Source organism: Bufo bufo, chromosome 4, assembly GCF_905171765.1.
Source record: "Bufo bufo chromosome 4, aBufBuf1.1, whole genome shotgun sequence".
Lineage (NCBI taxonomy): Eukaryota > Metazoa > Chordata > Amphibia > Anura > Bufonidae > Bufo > Bufo bufo.
The window spans coordinates 600,834,754-600,855,971 of record NC_053392.1 but is presented as its reverse complement, the minus strand read 5'-3'; the positions used below and the strand labels follow the sequence as shown (position 1 = coordinate 600,855,971).

At 44.0% G+C, this 21,218-nt stretch overlaps 1 protein-coding gene across 1 annotated transcript in view; it reads left to right on the top strand.

The window, feature by feature from the left end:
- The first annotated feature begins 4,689 nt into the window (after window positions 1-4,689).
- Window positions 4,690-21,218, top strand: part of LOC120999334 (zinc finger protein 436-like) — a 580,871-nt gene continuing 564,342 nt past the window's right edge. Inside the window, exons 1-4 of the mRNA XM_040430202.1 lie at window positions 4,690-4,798; window positions 6,305-6,454; window positions 6,584-6,763; window positions 6,846-6,969. Coding sequence (XP_040286136.1) covers window positions 6,377-6,454; window positions 6,584-6,763; window positions 6,846-6,969 — 382 coding nt within the window. The 5' untranslated portion in view covers window positions 4,690-4,798; window positions 6,305-6,376. The remainder of the gene's footprint in view (window positions 4,799-6,304; window positions 6,455-6,583; window positions 6,764-6,845; window positions 6,970-21,218) is intronic.

Below are 21,218 nucleotides of genomic sequence, written 5' to 3'. Positions count from 1 at the left end.
CATTTTGTAATTATAAAAAAACCCAGAGCAATGAAGATAAGGAAATCTACAAGATTAGGCAGAGAGAGGCCAAGCAAGTTATAAGAACTTCTAAAGCGCAGGCAGAAGAAAAACTAGCTCAGTCTATGAAAAAAGGGGATAAGACATTCTTCAGATATATAAATGAAAAAAGGAAATTAAAACAAGGAATAACTAAATTAAAAACAAAGGACGGAAGGTATGTAGAAGAGAATAAAGGGCTAGCCGACTGCCTTAATGAATACTTCTGTTCAGTTTTTACAAAAGAAAAAGGAGAAGGACCTCCACTAGAAAGAATGACTAATAAATCGTTTGATGCATGTATCTTTACAGAGGAAGATGTTCTAAGTTTGCTGTCTAAGGTGAAGACAAATAAGTCACAGGGGCCTGATGAGATACACCCAAAATTATTAAAAGAGCTTAGTGGTGAGCTGGCAAAACCGTTAACAGATTTATTTAACCAATCATTAGTAACAGGAGTCGTCCCGGAAGATTGGAAATTGGCAAATGTCGTGCCCATTCACAAGAAAGGTAGTAGGGAGGAATCGAGCAACTATAGACCAGTGAGTCTGAAATCAATAGTAGGCAAATTAATGGAAACCCTATTAAAGGATAGGATTGTGGAACATCTAAAATCCCATGGATTGCAAGATGAAAAACAACATGGGTTTACTTCAGGGAGATCATGTCAAACAAATCTTATAGATTTTTTTGACTGGGTGAATAAAATAATAGACGGTGGAGGTGCAGTAGACATCGCATATCTAGATTTTAGTAAGGCTTTTGACACTGTCCCACATAGAAGACTTATCAATAAACTGCAGTCATTGAGCATGGACTCCCATATTGTTGAGTGGATTAGGCAGTGGCTGAGTGACAGACAACAGAGGGTTGTAGTCAATGGAGAACATTCAAAACAAGGTCATGTTACCAGTGGGGTTCCACAGGGATCTGTACTGGGACCTATTTTGTTTAATATCTTCATAAGTGATATTGCAAAAGGCCTCGCTGGTAAGGTTTGTCTTTTTGCTGATGACACAAAGATATGTAACAGGGTTGATGTTCCTGGAGGGAAACGCCAAATGGAAAAGGATTTAGGAAAACTAGAAGAATGGTCAGAACTCTGGAAACTGAAATTTAATGTGGATAAGTGGAAGATAATGCACCTGGGGCGTAAAAACCCAAGGGCAGAATATAGAATATTTGACACAGTCCTGACCTCAGTATCTGAGGAAAGGGATTTAGGAGTAATTATTTCAGAAGACTTAAAGGTGGGAAGACAATGTAATAGAGCAGCACGAAATGCCAGCAGAATGCTTGGATGTATAGGGAGAGGTATAAGCAGTAGAAAGAGTGAAGTGCTTATGCCGCTGTACAGAACACTGGTGAGACCTCACTTGGAGTATTGTGCGCAGTACTGGAGGCCATATCTCCAGAAGGATATAGATACTCTAGAGAGAGTTCAGAGAAGAGCTACTAAACTAGTACATGGATTGCAGGATAAAACTTACCAGGAAAGGTTAAAGGACCTTAATATGTATAGCTTGGAAGAAAGAAGAGACAGAGGGGATATGATAGAAACTTTTAAATACATAAAGGGAATCAACTCGGTAAAGGAAGAGAGCATATTTAAAAGAAGAAAAACTACCACAAGAGGACACAGTTTTAAATTAGAGGGGCAAAGGTTTAAAAGTAATATAAGGAAGTATTACTTTACTGAGAGAGTAGTGGATGCATGGAATAGCCTTCCTGCAGAAGTGGTAGCTGCAAATACAGTGAAGGGGTTTAAGCATGCATGGGATAGGCATAAGGCCATCCTTCATATAAGATAGGGCCGGGGGCTATCCATAGCATTCAGTATATTGGGCAGACTAGATGGGTCAAATGGTTCTTATCTGCCGACACATTCTATGTTTCTATGTTTCTATTTTTATGCAACGCAATGATGGCTGCACGTGTTTCTTTGCAGGTCACCATTGTTAACAATGGAAGAACAATGATTTCAAGCATCACCCTCCTTTTAACATGTCAAGTCTGCCATTTTAACCCAATCAGCCTGACATAATGATCTCCAGCCTTGTGCTCGTCAACATTCTCACCTGAGTTAACAAGACGATTACTGAAATGATCTCAGCAGGTCCTTTAATGACAGCAATGAAATGCAGTGGAAAGGTTTTTTTGGGATTAAGTTAATTTTCATGGCAAAGAAGGACTATGCAATTCATCTTATCACTCTTTATAACATTCTGGAGTAAATGCAAATTGCTATTATAAAAACTTAAGGAGCAACTTTTCCAATTTCCAATATTTATGTAATTCTCAAAACTTTTGGCCACGACTGTATGATGCCCTCCTTTATGTGTAACAAAGGGTGTATTGGAGTACCGGTTCCTTGTAAATTTTGGCAGCCCTTTCACTTTATGCATAGGCTTTATGAGTGTAAGAGTCCCACTACCTGAACAATTGTACCACAATGTGAATGAGCCCCTCCATTAAAGGGGTTCTGCACTTTCATTTAACTGATGATCTATCCTCTGGATAGATCATCAGCTTCTGATCGGCGGCGGTCCAACACCCGGGACCCCCGCCGATCAGCTGTTTGAGAAGGCAGCGGCGCTCCAGCAGCGCCGCGGCCTTCTCACTGTTTATCGCCGGCCCACTGACGTCATGACTAGTATCAACTAGCGTGGGCGGGGCTAAGCTCCATTCACTTGAATGGGGTGCCGCTGCCTTCTCAAATAGCTGATCGGCGGGTGTCCCGGGTGACGAACCCCCACCGATCAGAAGCTGATGATCTATCCAGAGGATAGATCATCAGTTAAATGAAAGTGCAGAACCCCTTTAAGTGATATACAGGTTGTATCGGAGTGCCTCTTGCTTGCAATTTTTGGCAGCACTTGTACTTCATATACAAGTAAATATATAGGAAAGAATGTTTCCTAACACTTTTTCCTCTAAAATCGATTTTATCTTCGGTTTTGTGCGTATTATTGTCAGTCTGTAAAAGTGGCGTACTACTCGGACATCGTTCCCAGCAGCGACCTGGGAGTCCAAGATGCATCCAGACATCCTCCCCATGTTGTTCCCGAACCATTTCAGTGGTGTTTCCATCAATTTTTTACCTTTTCCTGTAATCCAGACACCTCCTCTCTTCAGAGCAGGGGGTGCCTGGTTTAATGCTCGGGTTCTCCCATTGACTTCCATTGTGCTCGGTATGTATTAGTAGTAGTGGTGGTAGGCCACAGTTGTCCCTGGCTTCAGAAAGGAGCAACATTATCATTAAGGAGAAAGAGGATTATCAATAAAGAGTCCTCGTCTGTCACAGCAGGATGACGTGGAGGTGAGTTCTGAGTAAAACACCGTGCCTTGTAACCAGGGGTAACAGCATTCCTCCTGCTCCTCCTCTTTGCAGCCCCAGAGAAGGCTTTCACTGGAGTCCTCCCTGTCTTCACTGCTCCTTCCTAGAGGCAACACATCACCACACCCTATAGCAGACAGTCGAGAGTCTCCCCGTTGACGACTTGTGTGAGAGCAGTCACCTTTTGGACTCCCCTGAATAGGAGATTCAGGAGGAGGCTGGGGGCCCCCTGCATAGCTATGTTTGTAGTGGTAATAGTGACACCCGTAGCCACAGTATTGGCGGTGGGGGCAGCGACTGTGGCAGCCAGGGCAAAGATAGATGAGGGGGGGGGGGGGGTCAAAATAATCTCACCATGCTATATCAGAGTCTGTTAAAAGTGGCAGGGAGGGAGAGGACTCCCCAGATGATTGTGTGTTGGACAGTATCTGGAAGAGAAATCTGAGAAGGATGGTGGTTGTCGGGGCAACTATATGGCCAAAACCTCGCTAACACTGAGTGCAGGCGCAGTATGTGCCAGACCTATGACAAGTTTGGCTTCTGCTAGCACTGCGAGCAACTCCTGTATGTCGTTCTTTTGCTCCACAAACTGATTCACTCATCTGTAATTGCCGGTTGACGGGGAGAAGGGATAAGCCATTACACCTCTCCAGGAAAAAATTCTGAGGGAAATAATCGAGAGCGAAAATTCTGAGCGGAAATAAGAGAGAGAGAGAAAAAGCGAGAGCGAGAGCGAGAGAGAGAGAGAGACAGCTGCTGCTGGGTGTCTGTCCCTTCTCTAGAACAAATACCATTTACAGATCACAGACTCCTGCAGACTGTGCTTTACCTCTTCCAACAGCACAGCCTAGAGCCTGACTCCTCCCACACAGGATCACATGGTCATGACATCATCACAGGTCCTTTACCTCCTCTTGGAGCACACTCTGAAGCATGACTCCTCCCACACAGGATCACATGGTCATGACATCATCACAGGTCCTTTACCTCTAGGAGCACACTCTGAAGCATGACTCCTCCCACACAGGATCACATGGTCATGACATCATCACAGGTCCTTTACCTACTCTAGGAGCACACTCTGAAGCATGACTCCTCCCACACTAGATCACATGGTCATGATATCATCACAGGTCTTTTACCTCTTCCAGCTGCACAACCTGGAGCCTGACTCCTCCCATACAGGATCACATGTTCATGACATCATCACAGGTCCTTTAGCTCTTCCAGCAACACATCATAGAGCCTGACTCCACCCACACTAGATCACATGGTCAAGACATCTTCACAGGTCCTTTACCTCCTCCATCAGCAAAGCTTGGAGCCTGACTCCTTCCACACATGATCATGATGGTTCAGGTTTAGATCACCTGGTGAGGTAATGTGACTCTGAGATAGGTGGTGGTGATAAGTAAGGTTCAGGTAAGTGTTCTGTGCTGTCTCCTGTGGGGGTCAGGATTAGGGACAGGTTTACAGTCAGGGAGGTTTTGTGGAGAACATTAGTTTCTAGAACAACTTGGGGGCGGGGCTCCATCCTCTCAGAAGCCCATACATTCTAGGTGGGTACATGTTGTGTCCAGCAGGGCAGGTAGGTGTGTAGTCACCGCCATTGTCTGTCAGGATTCCTGGGGCAGAGGGGTTATTAACCCCTTCTCCACCAGCTCTCTGCTGTAGCGTTGCCTCCTGGTCACTATTCATATCAGGGGTTAAAGGGATTCTCCGAGCGCAGACCTCCTGGGAGTGTTACCTCTATGCTGTACAGTGTTATAGGGTCATATGTGACTGATTATCTGCTTGTAATCTGCAGCAGAAGAAAACGCAGAAAATCTACAGATTAGAGGCAGATTTCATTCTCTGCACCGGACGGGGTTAAATCCGCAGCGGAAATCATCATCCTGCAGATTTATAATCCGCTTGTTTTTTGCCACGTGTGACTGAGAATTACTAAAAGCTCATTCCCTTTGCTGGTTCTGTACAACGCTGCAGATTTACCGCACAGAAATCCGCAAAGCAAATCTGCGGCTGACCGGTCACGTGTGAACCCCGCCTTAGGCCTCTTTCACACGAGCGTGACGGATTGGCTCTGGATGCGTTCAGTGAACTCGCACTATTTTGCAAGCAAGGTCAGTCAGTTTTGTCTGCGATTGCGTTCAGTTTTTTTCCCGCGAGGGTGCAATGCATTTTGATGCGTTTTTCACGCGTGCGATAAAAAACTGAAGCTTTACAAACATCTCTTAGCAACCATCAGTGAAAAACGCATCGCATCCGAACTTGCTTCCAGATGCAATGCGTGTTTCACTGAAGCCCCGTTCATGTCTATGGGGCCTGCGTTGCGTGTAAAATGCAGAATATAGAACATGCTGCGTTTTTCATGGAACGCAGAACTGATGTGTGAAAAAAAACGCTCATGTACAAAGACCCTTTGAAATGAATGGGTCAGGATTCAGTGCGGGGAACTCGCTCGTGTGAATGGGGCCTTATACTGCACTGCAGCCCTTATCTATGTGCTATATGGCGGAATTATTTCTATACTGTGCAATGGCTTAGCTTGTTTTTGCACCTGACACATTCTTTCCACTTTCACTGACAGGGCCAGGTGTGATGACATTTTCACTGCCTGGTCCTGTCAAAGTGCAGAGGGAGCAGCGGTTGTAGAGAGAGCAGAGCCTCTAGCTGTAACAGTAACGCCCCTGTTGCTCCTAGAGGCTCATTTGCATATATTAAAACATTATTTTTCGCACATATGAACATGGGATCAAAACAGATGTCTTCAGCTGCCAAGCGCACATGCCTTTGAACTGAAACATGGAGGAGCTGCCTTGATACACGTTATTATCTCCTCCAGTGTTTCCTCTTCTTATCTCCAGTAATTGTATTTTACATGGGATTTTCTATGATTTTACATCGGTTCATCTTCTTTCCATTCAGGTTCCTACAATATAGGATCCGCTCAGCGTATATCTTCTATATAAGATCATTCTCCTGATTTACCCTTCAAGGATGGATATGGATGTGGACAAGATGGCAGAGAGTATAATAAATCTCACCCTAGAGATCCTCCTCCGGCTTACTGGAGAGGTGAGAGATTCTGATGATGTCACGTTACATCATCTTCTCTATGTTACTAACAGATGGACATGACTGGAGAGGTGAGGGACTCTGGAGATGTATGGAGTGATATTTATTACTGCGTCTCTCCATAACCAGGAATACACAGTAGTGAAGAAGACCTCTAGTGAGCATTGTCAGGCCCCGGTATCTGAAGGACGGGGAGGAATCCTGAGCCCAATATCCAGGCCGACACCTCACATCCCGATACATGAGAAAGTCAACAGAGAGAAGATCCTAGAGCTCACCAACAAGATCATTGAGCTGCTGACTGGAGAGGTGACATCGCTGGGAATGCTGGGACATTATACAGTAACACTATGAAGGGATATGGGTGATGACTGTATCATTGTGTTGTCAGGTTCCTATAAGGTGTCAGGATGTCGCCGTCTATTTCTCCATGGAGGAGTCTGAATATTTAGAGGGACATAAAGATCTGTACAAGAACGTTATAATGGAGGATCACCAGCCCCTCACATCATCAGGTAATAGACATGATTAAATATACATGTCCTTTCATTATTTATATGTAAGGAATTGATGAGGGGCATAGCTAAAGGCTTATGTCACGATCAGTGTTTGTGTTGGGGGGGGGGGGGGGGACGTTACTCAACACTGAACATAGGAGGGAAGGGGAACAGTAACTAATCCGGACAACCCTAATCCAACCCTGACTACCTATCAATATGAATAGACTTTAAAGGTAGGAATATTCATATGCAGGATACCTAGGCCCTGATTTCCCTATAAGGCCCTGGAATAAGGTTAGGACCAGAGACAACCCATTCCTCCCCAGATGGACGAATGGAAGTCTCTGTCTCAGGCCCAGATACAACAACAGGGAATATAACAAATACAAACAAACATGACGCTTAACTTCTGTAGAGATAGAAGAACAGGAACACCAGAGAGGATCTCACACCAGCTCAGCCAAACCCAAATGAAGATATCAACCGTATAGTCAGAAGGGTGGGTCAGACTATAAAGGGTAGAAGTGATGACCACTCAGCAACAGCTGAGAAAAGGGAAGTGGTCATTAACCCTATCAACATTGAATCAAGAGAAATCAAGGAGGCTGTTAGATTCCTCCACGCTCAGCCAATATCCTTGATTTCCTGACATCAGTCACCTGAGGGACTATGACAGCTTATGGGTCTTAGTGCAAGAGTTCATCTTGGGTAAAAATTAAAATGGCACCCCCTCCTCCCATGCCAAATTCTTACCTAACCCCTTCCCTCCAGCCCTACTGTTAAATACATACTTGGAAAACAGTACACACAGCGCTACAGAGCATACAGGGTAATACAGCACCACGTACCTCTTACATCCAGTGATGTCCCCTCTGATGTAGATGTTCTTTCCTCATCTTCTCCATTCAGACCAGATGATGATTTCTTTCAGTCATTCTTGTCTCTGCAGAGTTTAACAAACAGACATCTTGGTTTCCTACTTTTCCATTCTCCTCCACACATTCTGAACACTCCGTCCTGCCACCCCCAATACTGTGCCTGCTGTGCTTCCTAATACTATACTGCAGAAACAGTCCCCCATTAAAATACTAGTACCACACAGATAGTGCCCCCAACAATAATTACTGGCACACAGTGCCCTAAAAAATAACTGTGCCTAGCAAATAGTGTAAACATAACGTCTCTCAAAAGTAATTGTGCTAAGTTGGTACTGTGCCAGGGTGCCCCCCACAGTAATAGTGCTCCTACTAATAGATATAATTTTCTGCCAGAGTGCACTTAGTTTTCACAGTGCCCCCAATAGTAATAATGCCCATACTAGTAATCATGTTTCCCATAGTCCCACAGTACTAATATTTTTCCTTATAATATCTGCCCGTACACAAAAACCCCATTAAAATGTGTGCCAGTACAAAAATACCCCATTATAATGTATGCCAGTACATAAATCCCCCTTACCATATTTTTCGCCCTATAAGATGCACTCTTCCCCCCCCCCCTCCCAAAAAAAAGTGTGTGTGCGTGGGGGGGAAATGGCAGTGCGTCTTATGGGGCCAATACTGCCATTTACACTGATACATCGGCGACCGCGATGCTGCACAGCGCGGCCGGCGGTGTATCAGCAGGGAGGGAGGAGGGTTGGGGGCAGGCATCTGGTGTTGTAATGGAAGCGGGGCCCGGTGCAGTCACTGTATTCTATTACACCGGGCCCCGCTCACTGTAGTATTATTAGGTAACATGTAGGCATGGGCGCTGTTCCTATGCAGCATAGAGAAATCCATGTAGTACGGTACTCACTTGAAAATCCTGTAGGCAGGCCGGGTGGGCGGCGGCAGTGTAACGTCATTCACTACGTCACGCGCCTGCTCCGCCTGCTTCATTCATAAATTAAATGAGATCCATTGCCGCGGACGTTGTTGTATCCCCCAAAAACAGCAGGGTGTCGCCTGCATACATCGCTATTTTGTTATGTACAGTACCGTAACAGAGCCCCTGTACAATAGGAGATTTACGCACTGCAGCCGCCAATGGTTCTATCGCCAGTGCGAATAACAACGGCCACAGAGGACACCCTTGTCGGGTACCCCTTTGTAGTTTGAATCTCATGGACACACCCCCATTCGCCCTAATTCTCGCCTTGGGGCTGGAATAAAGGACTTTCACTCAAGCTATGAATCTTTGCCCAAACCCCATATGGTCTAGTGTCTGCCACAGAAACTGCCACTCCACGCTATCGAAGGCCTTAGCCGCATCTAATGAAAATATGGCCCTATCCTCCTGTGACAGGGTGTCACAATGTTTGGCAGAGAAAGTGCTGGAGGGTGTGTACATTGCACCAAGTTTCCGGGACTTCATGTGTTAAAAGGCTCCAGGAAGGTCTGGTTTTCTTTGTTTCTAGAAGCTTTCTGGGAAAAAGAAAGCCAGTTTAGGGTCCTGGAGCCGGTCAGGGAAGAGTTGGGTGGGTTCCCTGACCACCCAGAGCCAGTCCGGGTATTACCTGCCTGGGGGGACTGCTCACACAGATGTACTAATTAGTGTTGAGCGCGAATATTCGAATTGCGAATTTTTTTCTCGAATATCGCAATTTCGAGATTTCGCGAATATTTAGAATATCGTTCTATATATTCGCGAAATAGAATATTCGTTTTTTTTATTTTTTTATTTTATTATATTTTTTTCTTTCCCACTTCCCTAAAGTTGTTCTTACCTGTCCTTTGGATTCCTGGCTTCCTGGCTGCTCCAGTCAGTGGCGTTTTCAACTTACTGCTATATTCCATATTAGCTAAATTACAATCTAATCTATATGTGTATTTTACGAAATTTCGCAATAGTCGCAATTGCGATGCGAGTAATATAACACGAAATATTCGCATGAAGATTTCAACTTAGCACTGCTATACTCCATATTCTAGCCTAATATGGAATATAGCTGTGCTAAGTTAGCACTGCTATATTCCATATTAGGCTAGAATATGGAGTATAGCTGTGCTAAATTGAAATCTTCATGCGAATATTTCGTGTTATATTAGTCGCATCGCAATTTCGACTTTTTCAAATGTTCTTAATATTGCTCTAACTTCGTCTTTTAGAAATTTCGTAATATTGCTCTAACTTCGTCTCTTAGAATATTACGAATATTCTAAAAGACGAAGTTAGAGCAATATTACGAAATTTCGTAAAATACACATATAGATTGTAATTTAGCTAATATAGTGCTATAATCCCTTTTTTTTGCTGTAATTTTTTTTGCCTCTTCTGAACTTAAGTTTTGTAAAATATGTACACTATTAAAAATTATTACTATAGCAGTATATTAGCTTAAATACAATCTATGTGTATTTTACGAAATTTCGTAATATTGCTCTAACTTCATCTTTTAGAATATTACGAATATTCTAAAAGACGAAGTTAGAGCAATATTAAGAACATTTGCAAAAGTCGAAATTGCGATGCGAGTAATATAACACGAAATAGTCGCATGAAGATTTAAACTTAGCACTGCTATATTCCATATTCTAGCCTAATATGGAATATAGCTGTGTTAAGTTAGCACTGCTATATTCCATATTAGGCTAGAATATGGAATATAGCTGTGCTAAGTTGAAATCTTCATGCGACTATTTCGTGTTATATTACTCGCATCGCAATTTCGACTTTTGCAAATGTTCTTAATATTGCTCTAACTTCGTCTTTTAGAATATTCGTAATATTCTAAGAGACGAAGTTAGAGCAATATTACGAAATTTCGTAATATACACATATTAGCCTAGCCATAGTCATTAGCATAGGAACGTTGCCTTATACTATCAAGATAAATTTTCGCAATATGCGAAAAATAATTTCGCGATAATTGGAATAATTGCGAATATTCGATTTCGACGAATATAACACGAATATTCATGCGAATATTCGCGAAATATCGCGAAACCGAATATGGCACCTCCCGCTCATCACTAGTACTAATTAGGTCAGCAGGCCTGACACAGGAGCTCTCTCTCTCTGGGAGTGTGGGCAGTCTGTTTGAGAAGCTGCAAGCCTAGGAGCTCTGAGAGCTGTCGCTTTTCTATCTAACTACTGAACTGTAAGTTGCTCTGTTTTCCCCTTGAAAACGCTCTTTGTGTTTTGTCTTACGAGTGTAGCTAGAGCTGCCGAGTGAGATAGGCAGGAGCCAGACGGCTATTGTTTGTTTTGGTTTTGTTTTGTTATTTTGAGCAACTTACAAAATAAACTAGCAACAGTCTGACGCACAAGCTACAAAGGTGTCCGTATTCCTGTTTCTGCCCATAACAGTTCACACCCCCATATTATCTGCCGGTATTTGTAAACTAGTAAAGACTCTTTGAATATTGATGGATGTGGATTTTTGGGACATGAATCCAGTCTGGTCTGGATTAATAACAGATAGTATTACTTTGGAGAGGCGCGTAGCCAGGACCATAGCCAGTATCTTGACATCCGTGGACAGCAGTGGAATAGGTGTATAAGAGTCTGGCAGTTTCAGATCTTTTCCCGGTTTGGGGAGGGCCACTATCAGTGCTTCTTGCATGGAATCAGGTAAGTAGCCTACCTCAGGGGAATAATTAAACACTGCCATCAATTCAGGAAGTAGTGTGTCCACGAGATTTTTATATATCTCAACAGGGAGATTATCCAGTCCCGGGGCCTTATCATTAGCCATGGATCTCACTGCCTCTTCTAATTCCTCTAATTGTAAGGGGGCATCCAGAAGCATACAATCCTCATGTGACAGCCGAGGGAGATCCGTCCCTTGCCCAATATCAGACCTTAGATCCGTCCCCCATTAGACTGACTTCTTAGACCCCCATATCAGACATCAGATCGCCTGTAGACCTCCATGTCAGAGCCCCATATTTGACCTTAAATAAATTAACTTACCTCTCCTGCTCCGCCACTACTATCCAGGTCCAGCTGTCTCTTCTGCAGCCGCGGTCCCTGTTCTTCTTTAGGCATGCGTACAGCGTCAGTTCATAGTGCCCACAGTACAAAGTCTGGCACCGGCCAGAAAAGACCTGGGAGGAGGAGTGCTCCTCCTACCTTTTGCAGACTAGTGAACACTTCAATAATGGAAGCACTCACTAGTATTCGCTTTATAAGACGGTAATTGCCATTGCGCCACTGGCAAGGGGGCCCCCCTGGTTTAGGGGACCGGTCAAAATTTGCGACCCCTATTGCTACATCACTGGAATTAAGTCACTGTATGTGTTTCCTACAGTTAAAGAAGAGAGAACAACACTGGAGAGATGTCCCAGCCCTCTTCTTCTACAGGATGGTTCAGAAGAACATCAAAGAATTCCATATGATGATCAGATAGATGGAAAAAAGGTCTCATGAAAGGTTCCCTATGATCTGTAGAAGTGCTGTGAAGATCTTGTGTTCAGTCTTGTTTTATAAACCAGTATTATATGTTTTATCCTTGTATAATGAGAAAGGTAGAGATGGCAGGATTACAGCTAACTATAGACCTTTCATGTCGTCTGGATCTTCTCACAGTTTTCTGGCCTGTAGAGACTGCTGGTTGGAATAAGGAACCAACTAGATGCATATATACAGGAGACCTGCAGATATTTTTGGGTCAGATAGTGAAACATGGCACATGTAGATCCACTTTGTCTTGTGAACAGATTCGACTTGGTTGTTGTCCAAAGGACGTTATATAAGTGACCTCCCTTCCCTTCCCCCGATCTTCACCCTTTATCCCCAGTACAGAGATCTGGACTATGCTACAAGGGAACCACTAGGCTGCTCCACTTGAAGTAGTTTCTGTGCAAGTTATTGCTGACCCACAGGGTAAGGACAGGCAGAATACATTGCAGTCCAATAAACAGTCCTTTGTCAGGGCAAGCAGCTCAGGGTCAGAATGGAGATCAGGCAAGGGTCAGGTCAGGCAGCAAGTGGTCTTTGTATAAAACTAGCATATAGAACCTATGGATCTTCCAATGGCTTGTAGAAATTTGAGTTCTTGCATGTGCAGTGACTGGACAGCAGGGGCGCGAGTGAGTGTAGGTGGCAAGATGGGTGTAGTACTCTGGTCCTGGGGTTCTCCTGTCTGATGGTGGTCGAGGAGCTCTTGATGTTTTATGGTGCAAGGCAGGGTCCCAGTTGTCATGATGCCAGCACCTTGAGGTGGAAATGTAATGTAAGAAATAAAGAGTCCACTGAAGATTATGTTTCTGGTACATTAATCACAGGTTCAGCATGCATGGACCAGCAGATGTTTCACAAGCATCATTTCCACAGATTTCACACATCTTACAGCTGCGATCTTAGTTAACAGGCAGAATAGATTCTTGAGAGCATTTTTCCTAATTACCGCACTTCTCTAGCTGACTGATACACATAAGCTTCCAGGCACGGGTGTATAATTTACTTCAGGCAACCAACAGGGCGGTTCACCCTAACGGCAGGCAAACTCCTATGCTCCATTCTTTGAACAGGTTGCTGTACTTACAGTACACTTCCACAGGATCCACTTTGGGACTTGCGCTACAACACTCTTACATCTGGCGTGCTTTTAGTAGTTGTTCCTTTCTGCTTCAGGGTTCCAGGGGTGGCTAGCGTGTCAGCTTCACATCTCTGTGCTTCCCTCTAGCTGTGGCTGTGAGATATGTTATCTCAGATCAGCAGAAATATACATCATCTTACATACATGACAATATAAATGTATGTTTGCACTTTGCAGTATCATGCGACTTCTAGGAGCAGAAGGCCTGCCCTTCATCTGGAACGAGAGGAGCTCTAGGCACAGATTAAAATTAGTGTTGATCATGAATATTCGAATTTCGAATTTTTATCGGGAATATAGGTACTTCGAAAATTCGCAAATATTTCAAATATAGTGATATATATTCGTAATTTTTTTTAAAATCAGTACACATGATCCCTCCCTGCTTCTAGCTTGTGGGCCAATGAGAAGGCTGCAGTATATTTGACTTTAGGAGTAGTGCAAATTTTTGTAATGCGACTTTTTATTGCGAATTTTTCAACTTACAACTATTAGACAAAGAAGATTATAGCACTATATTAGCTAAATTGCTCTATATTATTTATTTTTTTGAACATTCGCTATATTGCTATAACTTCGTTTTTTCGAATATTCGTAAGATTCTAAAACAAGAATATATGGCAACACAGCGAATATAAAAAAAAATAATAATATAGAGCAATTTAGCTAATATAGTGCTATAATCTTTGTCTAATAGTTGTCATTTTTTTCTCATCTGAAGTTCAGATTGGAAAAAAATTACAACTATAAAAAAAAATTATAGCACTATATTAGCTAAATTGCTCTATATTCGTTTTTTTTTTTATATTCGCTATATTGCTATATATTCTTGTTTTAGAATATTACGAAAAAATACGCAATAGAAATTGGCATTACGAAAATTTGCATATTACACGATCATTACCTTGCCGATTTTTCGAGTAAAAAAATCGTAGAATATAACGAATATTCGAAATTGCGAATATTCAACGAATATTCTACAAAATATTCGCGAAATATTGCGAATTCGAATATGACCCCTGCCGCTCATCACTAATTAACACCATAACAGATAACTGCTGTCATTTCATCACTTTGTGTCATTGTAATAATCTTTTCTGGTCACATCAAACATTCCACACGACTTCTCCATCAGTCTGCTGACTTTTAAAATTTCTGTTTCACAGCTTTTAAATCTGGGTAAAGATCTGAACAATATTAAGGCTGAAGATACATATGTGAGGAGTGATGAGCAGATCATAGAGGACATTCCCACCGATAACCACCCAGGTGAGTAGTAACCACTACATAAAGCAGAGAAGACTCCCAGATTCTGCTCCTTCACTGGCTACTGATTACTTATTGTATAGTCAGGTAGTGGTGGCAGTTTGGGGGTCACATATTGTACTTTCTGACAGGTTTTCTTTTACTAGCACACAATTGTTACCGATACCAGGTGTCTCCACAGTGAAAGAGTAGGAGAAAAGTTGTTTTTTTTCCTAACGAATGGATGTGCAAGCACATACATCAAAGTTTGTTTAACACTGACCCCGAGATCTTCTTCAACCTGACCACATCCAACAAGCCTCAAAACACCTACCCAAAGAATAGCTTTGGGAGTGCTTTACTGCCGCTGGACCAGAGCCACTCCACCCAATTGAGGGTGAAATATATGTGACTGTGTTATGCCAGTGGTTGTGTAACTACTGTGTCAACCAATAGATTTAGCTTTGGGGTAAACCTAAGGGCATTATCCTTCTCCCCTTTGTAGTTGAGGCAGAATCATGGCCCCAGTCAATGTCTGAGAAATTTAAATGTTCCATTATGATCACTGTACCAGACCGTGCAGCCCTATTTAGTTATACAGCTGAATTTCTATCTCCTCTGTGAAGTTAGGGGGTATCTCTTTGTAGTTCCACCCAGAAGGTTTTAACATCCTCACCCACAATTGCCTCTTTTACACCCGACTTCATATCACTCCTCACATACAGGCACATGCTACTGCCTTATCCATTGGCCTTGTGTTTCCTAAAGAGTGTAAAACCCTTAATAGTAACAGCCCAGTCGTATGAAGAATCTCAGCCGCACCAACTACATCCATGTGCTCTTCTAGTACCAAAGCCTCCAGTTCCCCCATTCTGCTTGCTACACTGGCATTTGTGAACATATATTTTATGTTACATCTTAATTTCCCATATTCACCTGCCAGAGAGTGAATATTGAGATTTTTTTGGGTGTCTTGTTTTATATTGCTGGTTTGTAACAGGTTAATGTCCATGAAAATAAATCAGCAGCGCTCACCACTTGCACATAATTGTGGACCTTTATTGCAATAAAATATCCATACAAGTCAGGTATGTGGGCAACATCACTGAGTGGTGACAGCTGTTTCGTGCAGTCTGTGCTTCGTCATGTCATCAGCAGCTGTTTTTAATGGGTTTACAGTTATGACCAGTCGCCTCCCTCACTAACCTCAGCCCCCCCATTAAAAGGTCCTCCAGCCGTCTTAACCATTTTTACCCAGCGCAGCTGCACCCTCCCCATTAAAGTGCGGCCTGTGCCCACTGTAGAGCCTGCAGCCAACAAAGGGAATGCCACCATGGGATGGATCATGGAGGCAGGGTGGCCAGAGTATGCGTCTGGCAGGCACGCACCTGCCACATCTGGCAGAGACAGCAACGAGGCAGGAGATGCTGGGGATATGACAGGTGAGACAGCGGGAGGTATGGAAGAAGGCCCAGGTTTAACAGTATCCCCTCCCTTATGCCTCCCCCTTTGAGAAGAAGAGGAGCATCAATGTTGTCTCAGGTTCTCAGGATCTCTTTTCAGGACCATATACTTTCCAGTCAACTAAATAGAATGTTTTAACTCAGAATTTTTTGTCCAGATTGTCCTTCATCTCATATCCATCATCCTTGGTGACTGAAGAAGGTTTCTCAGAGGCACCTTTACAGAATCTGTTAAATACAGCAGGCTTGAGTAATGAAACATGGAAAGAGTTAGGAATATGAAGAGATGCTAGCAGTGTGAGTTTGTAGCACACAGGGTTAATCTTCTTTATGACAGGAAAGGGACCGAGGAAGCGAGGAGCCAAGTTATAAGATGGAAGTCTGAGACTAATGTTCTTAGAGGAGAGCCATACCTTGTCTCCAGGTGAGAATTGAGAAGGATTCCTGCGTCTCTTATCCGCGTTTCTCTTCATCTGACCCATAGCTTTTTTTTTTTTAAACTCGTTTTATTGAAGTTTAACAAGAAAGGCATGTTACATCATTAGAATAGACAAGGATTAATACATCCAGGGAATATCTCACGCAGGAGATATAGTGTTGGCACTACTTTGCATGACATTTCTACAGTTAAATCCGATACAGCATAAAATTTTTACATAGCCGAGTGATTCCTGAAGGGTATACGATGAAGGAGGCATAGCCTCAATATACACACTGACATAGCATTATATATCGGTTGCAGAGTACATACAAGCATTATGCACAGTCAGAGGGGATGCACACCATTCGCCCCACACTTTATCAAACTTTTGCGGACACTTCCTATGGATAAAGACAACCTTTTCCATGCTAACAGCCTGATTGACCAGCGACTTCCATTGGCCCACCGTAGGCACTCTATCATCCATCCATCTCAGGGCAACAGATTTTCTGGCAAGGAATAAGGTTTCACTCAAAAAAATGAGCGTATAAGTCATTCAGTTTGCTGATTCCCTGCGCCTGCCACCATCTAGCTCCCTCTAAATCTTTTAAGTGGGCAAACATGGGGTTGTCCCATAGCGGGATGTCATCTGGGATATCTTTAAACGACCTCAGTTTCGCAGCAGTCCATACTTGATGGGCCATTCTATGAATAGGGAGCAAGCGCATGGAAATAAACCGCGGTCCCTCTAACACAGGCCATAGTGAGGATAATCCTAGATACTCCTTAAGATAATATTCTGCATTAGGTAGAACAGTCGCCTGGACCCAGGGGGTTAGAAGTTTCAGCTGCCCAGCTAGGTAGTAAAGGAAAAAAATCAGGTAAAGCAGCGCCACCTTCTAGCTTGGGCCTCTGTAGGACTTGAAGGGACAGCTTCCGCCTTGATTCCCCCCACACAAATTTAGTCACTAATGCGTGAATGCGAGCAAAGAATCCCTGCGGTATCGGGGTGCACGCATGCGCCAGCAGGTATAACCCTTTGGGCAATAGAGTCATCTTGACCAGATTTAATCTTCCCATAATGGAAAGTGGTAAGGTCCTCCATGTCCTGAATTTATCCGTGAACATTGGCTCCAGAGGTGCAATATTCAGGGAGTACGCTAACTGGGGATCCCTAGCGACAACAACCCCCAAGTATTTGAAAGAATCTACTACTGGCAGGTTGCAGTACTGAGAGGGCCACGTGTGTGTCCACAAAGGCATAAGTGCTGATTTCGTCCAATTTATGTGTAAACCCGAGAACTCCCCAAACTTGCCAATTATGTCAATTGCTCTAGGGAGTGTTGTCTCAGGTTCGTCCATAAAGAGAAGGAGATCATCCGCATAAAGTCCGACTTTGTCCGTTCTATCACCCATGGACACCCCTTTGAAGACCTGATCTTGTCAAATCCTTAAAGCAAGATGCTCTATGGCAATGGCAAACAAAAGTGGTGACAGAGGGCAGCCTTGCCTGGTTCCCCTGTGAAGACTAAAGGAATCAGATGTTGAACCATTTACAAGTACATTAGCCCTGGGAAGGTGATACAAAATCTCCACCCATTCAATGTATCTAGGACCAAAGCCAAAGCTACGCAGCACCTCCAGTAGATACACCCACTCCACAGAGTCAAAGGCCTTGGCAGTCTCCAGAGACGCCAAGGCCCAATGCTTGTCCCCTGCCACTCCCACTTGTGTCATAACCTGCGCCCTTCTAATGTTGTCAGTCGTCGACCGTCCCGGTATGAACCCAGACTGATCTTTGTGTATTACAGTGGCTATGACCTTATTTAGTCTAGAGGCAAGCAGTCTCGTGAGTATTTTATAATCAAGGTTCAGGAGTGATATCGGCCTATACGACCCACATTCCAAGGGATCCTTATCTGGCTTCAAAATAACCACTATGGTGGCATCGTACATCGAGTCTGGGAGTCTACGCCTTCGCTGTGCTGCCTGTGTCTGTAATATGTAATGTCAGGTGGGCGCAGTGTATGGCAGGTTCAGGTGGGTGCTGTGTATTGCAGCTTCAGGTGGGCGCTGTGTATGGCAGCTTCAGGTGGGCGCTGTGTATGGCGGCGTCGGGTGGGCCCTGTGTATGGCGGCGTCGGGTGGGCCCTGTGTATGGCGGCGTCGGGTGGGCCCTGTGTATGGCGGCGTCGGGTGGGCCCTGTGTATGGCGGCGTCGGGTGGGCCCTGTGTATGGCGGCGTCGGGTGGGCCCTGTGTATGGCGGCGTCGGGTGGGCCCTGTGTATGGCGGCGTCGGGTGGGCCCTGTGTACGGCGGTGTCGGGTGGGCCCTGTGTATGGCGGCGTCGGGTGGGCCCTGTGTATGGCGGCGTCGGGTGGGCCCTGTGTATGGCGGCGTCGGGTGGGCCCTGTGTATGGCGGCGTCGGGTGGGCCCTGTGTATGGCGGCGTCGGGTGGGCGCTGCGTATGGCGACGTCAGGTGGGCGCTGCGTATGGCGACGTCAGGTGGGCGCTGCGTATGGCGACGTCAGGTGGGCGCTGCGTATGGCGACGTCAGGTGGGCGCTGCGTATGGCGACGTCAGGTGGGCGCTGTGTATGGCATCTTTAGGTGAGTGGTGTGTATGGCAGCGTCAGGTGAGCGGTGTGTATGGCGGCAGTGGTCTTATGTTTAGTGTATGATGTTGGATAAATGTGAAATTGTCTACATTTATTTCTGCATGAGAGACTAGCAATGGTTTCCCTGCAGAAATATCAGCCTCATAACGTTAGGTGGGCCTATGCATTTTATATATATATATGAATTACCGCAGAATTTGTACTCCTCCTCGGCTAAAATTTCTCCTCAAAATTGTTAAATGGAGTATTTTTACTCTTCTGGAAAAAATGTACTGCAACCTCTGGGTATGAGCTATTATAGAGAAATGGTCAACTACCACCCAGATGACTGTGCAACTCTTAGAAGGGCCAAGGGACTTCAGGTACAGGCTGAGGAAGGAGGAAACTGGGTGGTTTTAACTTAGAAGACTTATTTTGGGTGCATAGGTTACAAGAGGAGACAAAGTCTTGAATATCTTTAACGAAGGACCACCAGTAATGACAACCAAAGAATTTCTGAGTTCCCTGAACTCCAGAATGACCGGCAGTCTTTGGGGCATGTCCCCATAGAAGGACTTTAATACATTGGGCTTCAGGAACAAAAATCTTACCTGTGGGTACTTCAGACAGTTTGACAGGCGCCACCAAAATGCTTTTGGAAGGATCAGTTATGTGTTGTGGATTGTCCTCAACATCAGAAACATCAAAGGACCTGTAAAGAGCATCGGCTTTAATGTTCTTATCTGCCGAACGGAAATTAAGCTGAAAGTTAAAACGTGCAAAGAAAAGTGACCATCGAGTTTGTCTGGGATTGAGCCTCTGAGCAGTCTGAATATAAGTCAAATTTTTATGGTCAGTGAAGGCTATCACAGGATGAAGAGCTGAAGAATGGGTTGATCGACTTGGAGCCAGGGGCAGCCCCAACAGGACAGGGTGAGACAGTTCCTGCTCAGAATGTGGCAGAAGGCCCAGGCCGAACAGCCTCTCTCTATGTTTGCAATGCTTCTGCATGTTGCAAGCTGCGCATTTAGATTCAAAATCTGGGCTTCCATGCAAATGTATTGGCCCTCAAACGGCTCTTCAAGACTTGCATACATTGCACAAGACACACACTTAGAAGCATTGTCCATGGAGAACAGGTTTAAATTGAGATTAACAGTAAGGAAAAAGAAAACCTATGATTTGAAATTTAAACCCCTGACTGCTGTAATTGGGGAATTTGCTAGAACAGGGATCAGCAACCTTCGGCACTCCAGCTGTGGTGAAACTACAACTCCCTGCATGCAAACATGCTCGTCTGTTCTAATAATTCCCATAGAAGTGAATAGAGCATTCTGGGAGTTATAGTTTCAGAACATCTGGAGTGCTGGAGGTTGCTGATCCTTGTGCTAGAATCAAGCAAACAATGCACAAATAAAATCAAATGTTGGTTCTTATGTCCTTGTGTTGAACTATGGCCTAGTGTTAAGCTATGCACTTATCTGTGATTTTGCTTCACTCAGCAACCTTCGCTGCACTCGCAAAACCGTGCTTGCAGTTTCTGTGGCAATTAGGTGAAGTGTTTTAACACCAGATAGTTGGTGTTTTTTTTTTTTTTGTTTTTTTTTAACCTTTGCTGAAAATTTTTGTCACACACCATACATACAAACAATGCAAACACAGGCCCTGAGTAGGGCCATTTTTGTTTGTTGCCAGATCTGGGTGAATAGAATGAATGGAGGATGGCCGCGCATGCACAGTGTGCCCTCCAGCACTTTGTGGGCAAGTCCCACCTCTGGAATCCTAGCGATATGCCCTACAGTGTTCAAGCTAGGAATAACCCTTTAAATGTGACTGTATGGTATTCGTCAGAGACCTCTGCTCAATGTATACATCCTGGGTCTATATATGTTAAATAGAGCTCATAAATGTGATCTGAACAGAGCATTATATGTTCAGTATATGCCGGTATTATTTATATGTATGTGGTATATGTCCAATAATATATTTACAACATCTGTGAGACAGATAGAA